Here is a 14,643-nt window from a genome sequence, read left to right on the forward strand (position 1 = left end):
GCATTGAATTGATCACAACTGAACTGTTCTGTTTGTCTGAGAAGACGTTTCGCCTCTCATCCGAGCAGGCTTCATCAGTTCATGCAACAAGGCTTAACTACAGTTGGATGCACGAGCCGTACAAAGAACTGCAAGAGAATCTGTTCTCATTTAATGGCTACTTGGTCTTGTACTGGGAGGTTGCTGTGCTCTGCTTGTAAGTCAGCCAGCCAGTCATCGACTGGTGGAAGACTGGTTCACATCTGCCTCACAGTTCTGAGGACCAGGGTTCAAATCCCTGCCCCGCCTGCGTGGAGTGTGCATGTTCTCCCCGTGCCTGCGTGGGTTTTTTCCCGGCACTCCGGTTTCCTCCCACATCCCAAAAACATGCATGGTAGGTTGATTGAAGACTAAATATTTTCCTTAGGTGTGAATGTGTGCGCGAATGGTTGTTTGTTTCTATGTGCCCTGCGGTTGGCTTTCAACGCTGCTTGGAATTGCAAGAAGTACCGGCGACATGAAAAGACGCAGAAATCATTTTGCTACATAAATCAGGCGATAAAATGGATCTAAGAAATTCTCGCCCAATAAGCCTGCTCTACCCGATTTATGAAGTCTTTGCAAAGATATCGAACAAACAAATTGGAATCGAACTCAGTGAAGAACAGCCGATAGAACAAGCGGGTTTTGTAACGGTTTTAATACTATGGACCACATACAGACAGTTCAACAAATAATCGAATGACACAACGAGTACGAAATACCTCTGTGTGTAGCCTTCATCGACTATGAAAAAGCATTTGACTCAGTCACCACCACTTCGATACTGCAGGCGCTAGTAAATCAAGGGATAGAGCCGACCTATATCAACATTCTACCATCAATATACAACGATTCTTCAGGTTCAATACGAATTGATGATGAAAGAGTGCGAATAAGTCTAGGAAAAGGGGTCGGGCAAGGCGACACACTGTCTCCGAAGCTATTCACAGCTTGCCTTGAAGAAATATTTAAAAAGCTCAATTGGGGAAAACGAAGGACTAAAAATTATCGGCGCTTATTTGAGTCATCTTTGTTTTGCAGACGACATAATTTTATTCTCCTACGATGCTGAACAACTACAGCGTCGTATTCAGGAATTAGAGTCTGAAAATGAACAAAAGCAAAACGAAGGTCATGTTCAATCGTTACTGTCCACAAAAAGATATCAAAATGGAGGACAATGTCCTATACGCCGTCGACAACTACATCTATTTAGGCCAACTTGTAACAATGGATAGAAATACAAGCACTGAAGTTGAACGCCGCATAAAGCTTGCCTGGCAGGTATATGGAAGCCTTGGTGTTATATTCAAGAACAATCTTCCCATTTGCTTGAAAAGAAAAGTTTTCAATCAATGTATTTTACCAGTCCTCACTTACGGTCGTGAAACTTGGACTAAAAGTACAAAGACTACGTGTAACCCAAAGTAACATGCAACGCCAAATGTTGAAAATAAGCATTCGCGACAAGAAAAGATACAGTTGGATAAGACAGCAGACGAGAGTTACCGAAGTCATTCAAAAAATAAAAAGCCTTCAATGGAAATGGGCTGGCCACGTTGCCCGAAGAGCTGACAAAAGGTGGACCACAGAAACTATCAATTGGATACCACTGGACACAAAGCAACCACGGCGAAGACCTAAAAGTAGATGGATAGATGAAATCATTAAACACACCGGAATACACTGGCAACAAATTGCAAAATGTCGTAGTAGTTGGAAACGTGAAGAAGAGGCCTTCATCCTGCAGTGGATAGATAATGCCTGATGATGATGATATATATATATATATATATATACGCATTTCTTCATATGATTTTATTTTTTTACTTTATTGCAATGGATTTACAATGAAAGAGTACAGATTTGATCATTTAAATAATATGTCATGAATAATAATCAATCCAAATAGAACGGTGGCCGACTGGTTAGAGCGTCAGCCTCACAGTTCTGAGGTGTGGGGTTCAATCCCCGTCCCCGCCTGTGTGGAGTTTGCATGTTCTCCCCGTGCCTGCGTGGGTTTTCTCCGGGCACTCCGGTTTCCTCCCACATCCCAAAAACATGCATTAATTGGAGACGCTAAATTGCCCGTAGGCATGACTGTGAGTGCGAATGGTTGTTTGTTTCTATGTGCCCTGCGATTGGCTGGCAACCAGTTCAGGGTGTACTCTGCCTCCTGCCCGATGACAGCTGGGATAGGCTCCAGCACCCCCGCGACCCTAGTGAGGAGAAGCGGCTCAGAAAATGGATGGATGGACAAATAGAACAGTGCTCAGTGCCTCTCACCGTGGCCAGTCAAGACAAGATTGATGAAAACAAAAAGGATAAGGAGATAGAGGGGAAAAAAGAAAGAAAGAAAGAAAATTAAAGGTTATGCTAGATACAACATGCTAGGGGCGTGAGTATTTAGATGAATACATTTAAAGCAGTGCAAGTTTCAATCATTTTAAGAGCCTTTTGCACTTGAGTGACATAATTTATAGTCTGAACTTATAATGAAAAACAGTAAAGCATGGCTTTCTTCCAAAGGTATTTACAACAATGAATGTGCTATTTAGACATCAGCAATAAAAGATATATTAGATAACCAAAAATTATTATTTTTTTTAATTCTCTTTAAAGAGACCAAATAATACATTCTTCCAAGTGAGCGGGCGCCGGGATCATAGATGTTGCGATCACAGCGTGCATGACATCACTCATGTTTGCTACAAGCTGAGTTTGAAAATAAACAAGCAACTGTAGTTTTCTAACAGCCAATAGTTCATCCGTTGGAGAGTAACACACATACAGAAAGATTGGTTCAAATTTTCTTGTCGTTTCTCTAGCTTTACTTTACTTTTTAGTCCGGGATGCTTTCGACTCCACGTTGGGGAATGAAGCTCCTTGCCGTCCCGCTCCTTGCAGGTGTACCATAGCAGACAGTCCAACAGCGCCGACAATCTCCGCTCAACAAAAACTAAAATGGGGCCAAAAATGCAAAAATGTTGCCCGTTACGGCGCAAAACAACAAGCTCCCCGCAACTTTAACATCGATAGTCCAAAAGCGGCAACATTCTCCGCTCTCATTTGCTGCAATCACTGTCAAGGTGCAAAACAAGTGCTGATATGCTCCTCCAATGAATGGATGTCCAGTATTTGAAGCTGTTATGCAATATAAATTGTACTTTTAGGAAGCCAATCTGAAATAAAGCAAGCTAGACTGTCTTTTATCTCCAATAGAACCAATTGTATCTCACAGCCCTACATTTTAAGAAAAAATAAAAATAAAATCTTTCTTACTGGATATACAGCTTAATACCATACTTAATACTAAAAATGTTTAAGCCCCTGTCGCCAGTCATGATCACATTTCCTCACCAATAGAAAATCCCCCCTTCATAGCTGATTTAAAGGCATTTTCATTTGGAGGTCCTGGTCCACATCTGCACTGCTTATGTCTGTGTTACAGAGTTACTACAGTAAATACGCAAAATACATGGGACCTAAATAATGTTAACATTCACTGCATTTTCTATTATGTCCATAACTTAAATAAGTAAGGATAATTTCTTAAATGTATTTGCATTTTATTGCATTCACAAACTGTTGCTATTTCTTATTTGATCATAGTGGTATCCTTTTATGGGCGCAAAGGTATGAGGTAAACATATTTTCTCACCAGCGAAAATAAGACAAATTCCATTTCTCCCTGTGGACCATTTTCAAATGTCTTCTTTATGCTTTGAACATTTTCTGTGTAGCTCATTCTTGCCTCAAATAGCTTGTTTCTGTTCCCAAAGCCCTTCCCCTTTTGCAGGCAGCAAAAGGAAGCATGACTCGAGGGGGAGATGATTATCTGAGCTGCCGGGGACTGAGCAGCAGTAGCAGAGGAAAGGAGATGTTGAAGGGTTAGTGCTGTGACACTACCTATTGAAAATGTGTTTATGAGCTTTCCTTTGACAGGGTGCACACATTGAAAATGGTCTTCTGTCTCCTGGGGCCTTTGTGTTAGATCCATGACTAATTAGAAGGAGATTGATGGTCTGGATGGAGAAGTCAAAGTCAGCTTCTAAGCCCTCATCAAATGGTAAGACGAAAAAACTCATTACTCCCTCACTTAATAAACATACAAAATGCACAGCAGTAGTACGAGTAGTAGTTATTCATGGGCATAGTTTTGACAAACACTGGAACCTTAAAAGAAACTGCCTTTAACGTTTAAGTGTTTATGCACAGATGTTTCTTATAAAAAAGGACATTTTACCAGTTTGACAGCTCGATAACTGCACTTACATTACATTGACAAAAAGTCTCAAGAACACATTTACACATCACAATGGAACCTCCAAAGTTGAATGCACCTAAAGGCAAAAAGTGTGTATTTAGATTTTATTGTAACCAAATCTTGCAGTGTGGTAATAAATTCACAAGTGTGTTTTGTCACAGAAAAAGAAGAACAAAAAAAGAGTGTATAACTATTACACCACATATTGAACTTATTTCAATTTAGGAAAGTGTTAAAATGTTTCTGTCCTGCCTGCTCTGTACACTAATTTATAGCTCAAACAACGGCGATACAAATAACAGAATGTACATACCAGAGTCAGCTCTGTGTTAATGTAAGAGAATTATGTGCTAGGCATACACAATAATCATTGAAGTTTTTCTGTACAGCGGTGGACTAATTTTAACACTCGGATGACATTTGGGAATTAATTTGATGGGGAAAAATATTTTGAATTTCAAACAAATTGGAGGTCAACCAGCATCTCGGAAGAAATTGTGTTTTACTTTGAAGGTTTTACTGTTGATCATTTTGACATTGGACAGACAGACCCATGACCTGTACTGTATATACAGTACCTCGTTTTACTAAGACATTTTGGACAATAATCATTTGGACATTTATGCTTCCAATTTCATACTTACTTAATGACAAAGGTCCTGACCTAATTATTGTCATCAAAAGAATAGACTGGCAGGATCATATACTCTGATGTGTTGAATAAATGAGAAGAAACATTTGTGTATTATCTTCGGAAAAAAACAACTTGTCAATCCAAACGGGGCCCAAGCCTCCCTTTGTCTTGTTTTCCTGTAAATGAAATGACGTTAGGGCCACAGTTAAGAACCCATGTAGACTGGAGCATGCTCAGGAAGCTGACTCAGATGCTGGTTCAGTTGCAGCAAATATAGGTAGGAGGAATTGGTCTCCACTGGCACAGTCTGCGAGTGTCAGTCTAATTTGAACACGATCAGATTAAGGTGTTGACAAAGTGTTTTTTTTTGTTTTTTTTTCTAGTACTGTGGTTCTAAAATTGTGGTATGAGTACCACTGGTGTATGCAAGCTTCCTTTATTGGTATATGAAACAATCACTAAATTAAAAGTTCAAATGGTGCAGAATGTTACAGTGGATTCAACTTTTGTTTTTTCTTTTCTTTTTTTTTTTTTTTTTACCGGCACAGTATTTGTTAAGTACAGTAGCTGTACTTAAGATCTGTTTGTTTTCAAACATTTATTTAGGTTTTATTTCATTTGTATGTGTAATTAATTTGATTTTGGTTTTACGTATATTTAAGCACAGTGTCAATGTTTAAACAATGCATAATGTTAAGGTTTCTCACTGTAATATTAAATATACTTTTTAGGAATAAAACTTCTACCTCATTTTTGATGAACACATGGCTCTTCTACGCTACTGTACTTTAATGTTGATCATGATGGTGGCACTTGGAGAGCCACGTATTTTTTGAGGTGGTACTCAGTGTAAAAAGTTTGAGAACCACTTTTCTCATGCATATAATCGTAGTGAGTGTGAGCGGAGGAGGGCCCTCTAATCAATGACCCACTAATATTCTTTTTGTGACTGAATAAAGAGGAACACTAGCAGATTACAAGCCTGAAATTAGCATAATTTCACCCTTTAGCAGGCCACATACACACTAAGATGTCTGTGGTTTCCTGTTATTTTCAAATGGAAACAATTTGCATGTCTCTGGAAAGTTATTCTGAACATGACTTACTGACATATTGATTGTTAGATAATAGACACTTTTGACTAATGGCATTCTTTAAAGGTTTGCCTTATTGCACTTGGTGTCAACACCATCTGTCTCATGTTGGAATTCACTGAAGGAGTGAAGGACCTAATAATGGTGTAATTATCAGTGAGCGTAAGTCAGTTTTTTTTTCCGCTTATATTCTGTCTTTTGAAGGGGACATATGATAGAAAAAAATTACTTTTTTAATTGCTTTTATACACATCGTTGGGCCTTTAGACTGCCTGCCCACCATCACATGTGAATTGTGAGCTGCCACCATTCTGCATGGCCATGCAGCTGAACAAAAACAAAACGCTTAAACAAAAAAAGTTATCACGAACACAACACTAAGATACAGTGTGCGAGACAGTCAACAGCGTGGACGAGACTGGCGAGACACAATGAGGGAAGATGCTGGGTGAGGTTGCAATGATGCGCAGCCAATCAGCTCACGGGATAAATCCACTCGTGCTATCATTGGTCGCCGGGAACCAATCACACGCCTTGTATGAGTGCCCGTGGCATGAACAGTACAGTACAGGCATGTACAAAGCCTCTGAGTCAACTCATCTCTTTGTTTGTTTGTTTGTTCATCTCTCGTGCATAAACATGAAACAATGCGTCTTTCCGCAATATGGCTGCTGATATGGCTGTATTTTGAAATTTTTATTTTTTGATTAATTATTATTATTTTTTTGATGAATATTTGGGAAAAACCCGCGAAGCACTGAAGCCGCAAAACGTGAAGCGCGAAGTGGCGAGGGAACACTGTAAATCCAACTTCACAACTGGGAATAAACGTTTTTAGGAAGAGTCCTTAATGCTTTATTTAGAGGCACGATATATAATTGCTATGTAACTTAAATGATGTAATACACAATGAAAGATTGATACAAAAACTACTATGCAACAAATCCTGAAAAATACAAATGGTAAAATTCACACATTTTAACAATACGTAGTATATGTTTATGTGCACTGTAGTTTGTAAGATGAACTACGATACAGTATATTCTGCAGAAAAGGGATGATGTACTTTGTTTTTCTTTTTAAGGTTGAAGAGCCAGATTCTTAGTAGTGATATTGTTCTTCAAAATCTGAAGTGGACATCTTCCGGCTCATCTGGACACCATGAACACTTCTGCCCTACTGCCCTCTAACGACACGCCGCTCTGCTACAGGATTAACAATCCTCCTTTTAAGTATGTGCCCACCATTGCCTCAGCCTACTTCTCTTCCATCTTCAGCGTGTTGGGTATCACCTCCAACCTCATCGCCTTTGTGGTTCTAATCAAGTCGTTCCAGCGGACTCACAGCAGCTCTCGCTCTTCCTTCCTCATCTTCCTGGGCGGCCTGGTGATCACTGACTTCATGGGTCTGGTGGTCACAGGCAGCATTGTGGTCTCCTTTCATGTGACGCACTTCAACTGGCGCAATTTGGACCCACACTGCCACTTCTGCAACTTCATGGGCATGTCCATGGTCTTCTACGGACTATGTCCGCTGCTGCTCGGTGCGGCTATGGCTCTGGAGCGCTTCATTGGCATCACCCGTCCATTTGCACGCACCACCACTCTGCCCAGGAGGCGAACGGTCTTCATGTTGTTGCTGGTGTGGTTCTTTGCCGGCTGCATAGCGTTGTTGCCTCTGACAGGAGTCGGGAGCTACCACATGCAGATGCCCGGCTCCTGGTGTTTTTTCAACATTAGCTCAGAGGGCAATGACCTGACCTTTTCTGTGCTCTTCTCCATGGTCGGGTTGACGTGCATCGCTGTGTCTTTTGTGTTGAACACGGTGACTGTTGTGACGCTGATCAAGGTGTGCTGTGGACAGGATAAGATGCAACGTCCCCGAGATCAGGAAGTGGAAATGATGGTGCAGCTCATCCTGATCATGGCCATCGCTTCCATCTGCTGGTGCCCGATGCTAGTAAGTCTCTTTACTTGTTTGGGTGGGAGTGTGAAATATACAGTAACAGCAATTATTTACACGTGAGTTACATTTTCTCCCCAAATTATGAGAACTGGCCAATTATTAAATAAGAAGAGAACACCTGTTTCATAACAGAAGGCATACTTTCAAGACAATTATCCAAGGAAAATTTTGCACAGTAAATGCTATGTCATTGCCCATAAAAGGACACAGGACAGCAAAGGAAGGTTATATAATAAGAGACTCAGAATAGCAATCGTCCTATGTCACATCTGAAAGGCATCTAAAGCATTCTGCACCCTATTCTGACATTTTTATCTTTTACTTTTTTATCAGCGCTGCCTTAATGAAGCATCATGCCAGCCTAAGAGATTTTACTGTCTTCATGCTTCATTTCCCCACAGCAATGCAAAATTCCTTATGAGCTGAACTAAAAGCCTGCAGATCATCTGAGGGGACTTTAACACTCTAGTTGACATTTGGTGTACAACAGGGACAAAACCAGCATCCTCAAATGGACAACTACTGTAAAATGTACGTCTTGTCGGTCTCCATGGTGATATCAGAAATCAGCAAATTGTAAAAGCTGAAAGCAAATGCTTCCATAGAAGGAGGTGATGGCCGGTTGATCCAGTACATACAATGACAGAGAACTGTCTGACCACTATGTTTTGGACCTTTTGCATTTGGAGTGGAAATGAGATATTAAATTACAGCGTACACAAATGTTACATGTCTGTCATGGCTGCTTATAGCATTCTTTTTCACTTTCTTAACATGGGAAAAAAAATCATATTTCCTTGCCGCTAGCCGATGCTGAAAAAGTAGTGCATACGTTTGTCACCCCGAGCATGGATTATTGTTACTCTCTGCTCCAGCAAGTCGTTAAAGACTGTCCAGCTTTTTCAAAATGCTGCTGCCCAAGTGGTGACAAGAATGAGAAGAAGAGATCATATTTCCCCAGTGCTAGCTTTACTGCATTGGCTTCCTAAAAAAAATTCTAATTTGATTTGAATTTTAAAAATCCTTCTTTTCACTTACAACGCACAAACATTTTCAGGCACCATCATACCTTAAACAGCTCGTGTTGCATTTTCAACCTTCTCAGAATATACAAAAATAGAACGGGAGGTAGAACTTTTAGAAATTTGGCTCCTCTCCTATGAAATAATCCTCCAGATCTGTTCCAAAAGACGGACACTCTCACTATTTATGAAGAAGAAGAAGAATCATCTTTTATGGTCATGAACATGCATGCATGCACACAAAATTTGTTCTCTGCATTTAACCCATCACAGTGAACACATACACATGTTAGTGGAACACACTGGAGCAGGGGGCAGCTGAAGCGCCCGGGGAGCATTTCGGGGTATCAGTGTCTTGCTCAAGGACACCACAGCCATTAGTCCGGGGGATGTTGGCGGATGGTCCAGTCGGGGTCTTGAACCTAGGTCCCCCACGGTGGCAGGTGATGATCTTAATCATTGGGCCATGGCTGCCCAAGAGAAAACTTAAATCGTTACTCTTTGATAATACTATTATTACTATTACTATGATTTTATATTGCCAGGTTGTGTTATTTCTATTTGCTTCCTATTCGGTGTCTATCTCTCTGCCTACTAGTACAATTTTGCTAAGTCAACTATAAGTCGACAATAGTAATAAAAGGACAATATGTACAACGCTGGTTTTCACTGTTTGGTTACAAGACTAACCTCGCAAGTGCCAGCATCATTCTTCCTCTGCATTTGTCGTTAGTCAATTAACATCATAGTTAATGATGAGTATAAGTTATTATTTTATATTTTATTTTAACAGCGGTAAGTTCATCTCATTCTTAAATGACAGTTAAGAATCTTAAAAAGTCTTCTATTCTCCTTCTTCACTTCCCGAAGCACGTCCATCACTCGACATCAAAGATAAGGTTGCGACCAACTCATTTTTATATTTGTATGTAAAGAACGTTAATGTTAAAACATTGCCTTTACATTTCAACAATGAGTACAATATGGTGATATATGATTTCTTTTTAAATGTTTCTGTCATAAAACCATTTAATATATTTAAACTACCAAAAGATGCAAAAGTCACATTCTGCATACTGCATCTGCATTTATATGAATTTTTCAACGTTTATAATAACTAAATGCACAACAAACAATATGGGTGTGATGTTTATTGGCCCACTAAATGAAATACTGTTCTGCAGCCCGGTCTAACCATGGTTGTGTGATACCTTGCACAGATTTATATTCTGGTGAACTCTTCGACTGAGGAAGCTGTAAAAGATGAAAGTGTTTTGTTGTACATACGCTTGGCCACCTGCAATCAGATATTTGACCCCTGGATATACATCATGTGTCACGTTTCCCGAATAAGGCGAGTGAAATGTGAATGTGAAAAGGTGATACGACTCACATAGTTTCACCATCATCATCAATCACCCCTCTTAACGTCGGCCTGTGAGCTCCAGAAAGCCAATCAACCCATGTCTTGGATGAGATTATTCATTTATAAAGTGTCTGTTCTCCTCTAACCCATTAAATCACTGTAATATTTGGATTGTGTTTTGAAGTGTAGCCATTGTCTCATCTTTTTGTGATGCTCCTGCTGTCCATGCTTGCTTTCTTATATCCTATCATTTTGTTCATGGCATGTTACAGCCTGCTTTTAACAACATTCAGCAAACATAAACTGGAGCATCCCATTTGCCAGTGTTTCAATTTAAAGAACAATCTAAGTTTCTAAAATAATCTCCATTTTGTCATGTGTCACTTTTTTGTCCACCTATATTAAATGGGAGAAAAGTACATTGAGATTTTTTTGTTTACAGTACACAAAGTATTTTACACTTAAATCACTATTTTCTATTAGCTGTAAAATACAGCCTAATCCAGAGTTTACCGCAAACCTTTTATTTCCAGATCTCAGGTCATAACTAACCTGAGTTGTTCACACATTTCCAATCCTAAATCCTCCTCAGTACATGGTGCGGTGTACAATTGTCAAAATAGTCTCATTGTCAACTTTTCTTGGATATGGCTGCTTGGTGACATGACTAACTGCTTGTAGTATTCCCGGTAAAAACTGTTGCTCTCTGCGGTAACACTGCCCAACTAAACCTGTAATTCTTTTATTTCACGTCATCAATAATGCCAGATTTTCTACAATACAGTACATTTGAGTCACTGCAAGTGGACTCCAGCTGACTGCTATAAAACAATGTTTTTATTTTTTTTTTTAAATACAGCTATGGAAAGGTTAACATGACATAATTGTCAGGCCAGGTTCATTTAATGCAAGGTCTAAATAATTCCACTAATTTGTTTCTTAACTCTGATTTCCGATCATATTAAATACATGTCTGACCTTGTCTGCCTTGCGTAGTTAATGCAACTGTGACTTCCTCTGTTGAATTTCCACCACATCTTCTGAATTTCATTGATTCATGCTGATTTCTTTCATATCCTCCCTCCTCCACCAGGTCTTTATTGCACAAACTGTGCTGAGTGGACGTCCTCTGCAGGTCATATACCTTCTGCTGTGGCTGCGCTTTGCCTCCTGGAACCAGATCCTGGACCCATGGGTGTATATCCTGTTTCGCAGGGCAGTATTGCAGAGAGTCCACCCACGCATGGACTGGTCCCGGTGGTCCCAATGGTCCCAATGGTCCACCTTAAACCAATCATTTCGGAACACCGTTCACAGATTAACACATTCTTCTTCACTTGGGAGGCCTCTTAGCTCAGATGAAACAGGACAGAACGAACAATTAAATGAAACACTCAATACACTATAAATCCACTCATGATGGTTCGACTAGTTTGGAGGAGAGACGAAGTTGGTTTATAGTGATGATGTTTTTGTGTACAGTGGTGATACTTTCTTGAATGGCACCCTGTGCGAGACCCACCACGAACATACACACACGCACGCACGCGCGCACACACACACCAATGATAAACACTGGCGTACAGTTTCTTTGAAATATATTGAATTATCATCAAATAATACAGCAGCAGCAAATAATAATTAGAATTAGAACAAAAGAGAATTTAAAAAAAAAAACACAAACTTAAGGGTACCTTATTGAAATAATTTAGGCTTTTTTTTCGGTGTGTTATTGCTTAAGGATTAAATTGCAAAATGATTTCAAAAGAGTTGCCATCTGGCCTTTTTGATGCAGAATCGTCTATAATGTCTTTATATCTGCTCCCTAACTGTGTGGTTGATGCTGAAGCCATTTAAATGTTATAATTAATTAATTATAAACAATGTAGAAGCAAGAGGCTTATAAGTGAGACACACATTGCAATTTCAATTTGGAACCAACCCCGCCCCATAAAATAACAACATAGTACAGTTATAAGAATGAAGCTGCGTCTTTTGCTACTTTCTCCTCCTCTTCTTTCAAAATTTCCCACCCAATGACTTTGATCGTTTCCTCTCCATGTTTACAATAAGTATTATACAATTATTGTAAACATTTCCTATCATACTCCAAGACCTCACCCTCATCCTGGTACACTAATCGCCTATACAGTATATTGTAAATGCCAATGTTTGACATGTCGTGCCATTTCAGTAGCAATATCTTGTTTTATTTTGTGGCATGTTGCTGTCCCAAAGCACTGCTGCGCTATGCTGCACATAATGCGCATGCCAGAAACCGCCATTGTTTGCATTATTAACATACTGTGATAAATTTAGGCTACTAACCAGGAATCAAGCATGTACCATAATTTCTCGTGTATAATGCGCACCCCTGTATAATACGCACCCCCAAAGTTGACTTCAAAATTCTGGAAAACCCTTCTTCCTATGTATAATGCCTTTTTACAATGCATGATTTTGCTTCTACCCATTTGCTCAAAACAAGAAGTATCTGTATTTTGTTTTTTTATTATTATTATTATTATTTATGTCAAAGAATTATTCTGAAGTTTAGCACTTTATTTGAACACGTAATCCTTTTTTTCATTTACAAAATAACAGCCCTACTTTTATTTTGTAAATTAGAAAACACACAGTTGTGCTCATATGTTTGATTACCCAGGCAGATTTTGTAAGATCGGTACAATTCTTTAAAGAAAACATGAAGGACCAGGCAAAACACATTTAATTTTATTTTAATGGGATTCAAATTAAACTGTAAAGCACTTCAGAAAAGCATTATCATTAAAAAAAAAAACATAACCGTAAAGAAATTAATGATGGTTGTTGTTCAGTCAGTCATATTTTTAAAAAATATATGCATATTTCACAAATTCTGCCAGCGTATGGGCGGCACGGTGGACGATTGGTTAGAGCGTCAGCCTCACAGTTCTGAGTTTGCATGTTCTCCCCGTGCCAGCGTGGGTTTTCTCCGGGCACTCCGGTTTCCTCCCACATCCCAAAAACATGCATTAATTGGAGACTCTAAATTGCCCGTAGGGATGACTGTGAGTGTGAATGGTTGTTTGTTTCTATGTGCCCTGCGATTGGCTGGCAACCAGTTCAGGGTGTACCCCGCCTCCTGCCCGATGACAGCTGGGATAGGCTCCAGCACGTCCACGACCCTAGTGAGGAGAAGTGGCTCAGAAAATGGATGGATGCCAGCGTATGTAAACTTATGAGCACAACTGTACATATATGCATGTACATATATACGTACCCCTGTCATATTGGAATGAATGAATGAATGTACTACACATTTTTTATAAACACTAGGTGGCGGTGGCATTTTCGGAATGAAAGTGTATAGCCTTTTCATAACCACGAGATGGCGGCATACATTTATAAAATGTGAAGGTTTTTTTTCCATTTGCCCCATACCTATGTATAATGCGCACTATTGACTTTTGACTATTTTGGGGGGGGCGGGGAAATGCGCATTATACACCAGAAATTACGGTATATACTTCCCTTAAAAAAGATGCTAAACAAGAAAAAAATCACTGGCAGTGTAATATTAATACAGTATATTCTAAAACTCTACAATTAAGATACAGCAACGTAAATCATGATTCTCCAATCACACCACACTTTTGCCACAGAAAGTTGTGTCATTTCACTTGCAACTTGGGCCAAAGGCCTCAGCTGCCCCACATGGCAAAAATAGGGGCAAGAGAGTTGGCAGAAGCACAGTCAGATTAAAAGCAGACAGACACCACTAAGGAAATTACTCCAAAAGCACTATAGTATAAGTATTGTGAAACATTTGCCCCAATGTAGAATCGTCACTCTGTGGTTAGCTGAAACATTGTGGACTTGGGGCAAGTTGGACATTACGCTTTTCACATGCACATGTTCATATTTTACAAACTTGGGAATGATCAAGTTTCTATTTTCAGGTGCATATATGCATGATTGTCTGTCATACGCAGTATACAGTATGCATTATGTGGAAAGAATTTTAAAATTTGCATGCCTGTGGAAAATATGTGGTTTATCTTTATTAATTGTGGTATACTAACTCAATCAATGCATATGTGCACTCAGATGTCAATTACTATTATTATTACCTGTCCCAACAGGGTTTATGAAGACATAAATGCAATTATTTGGTGGTCATACATTTTTTCAGGAGCAGATTAGTAAGGCAACTAAGCAGCATTAAACCACACATGCCAGTTTTGCCCAAAATACTGCTGTCTTGTATGTGGCACTGGGAACTCTGATATTCT

The 14,643-nt window shown here is 39.5% G+C and overlaps 1 protein-coding gene across 5 annotated transcripts; it reads left to right on the forward strand.

Annotated features, from left to right (window-relative positions):
- The first annotated feature begins 3,747 nt into the window (after window positions 1-3,747).
- On the forward strand, window positions 3,748-14,432 carry tbxa2r (thromboxane A2 receptor). 5 transcript variants are annotated; one of them, XM_061780035.1, is made up of 5 exons: window positions 3,748-4,090; window positions 7,101-7,657; window positions 7,880-7,975; window positions 10,224-10,357; window positions 11,463-11,637. In XM_061780035.1, exons 2-5 carry the CDS (start codon window positions 7,178-7,180, stop codon window positions 11,485-11,487), a joined length of 735 nt encoding a protein of 244 aa, XP_061636019.1. In that variant the 5' UTR covers window positions 3,748-4,090; window positions 7,101-7,177; the 3' UTR covers window positions 11,488-11,637. The 5 variants fall into 5 exon arrangements, with proteins under 5 accessions (XP_061636019.1, XP_061636017.1, XP_061636015.1 ...); XM_061780033.1 differs by having other exon boundaries at window positions 3,749-4,090; window positions 7,101-7,975; XM_061780031.1 differs by lacking the exon at window positions 10,224-10,357 and having other exon boundaries at window positions 3,756-3,911; window positions 4,016-4,090; window positions 7,101-7,975; window positions 11,463-14,432.
- Window positions 14,433-14,643: the final 211 nt, after the last annotated feature.

Source organism: Phyllopteryx taeniolatus, chromosome 7 (assembly GCF_024500385.1).
Source record: "Phyllopteryx taeniolatus isolate TA_2022b chromosome 7, UOR_Ptae_1.2, whole genome shotgun sequence".
NCBI lineage: Eukaryota > Metazoa > Chordata > Actinopteri > Syngnathiformes > Syngnathidae > Phyllopteryx > Phyllopteryx taeniolatus.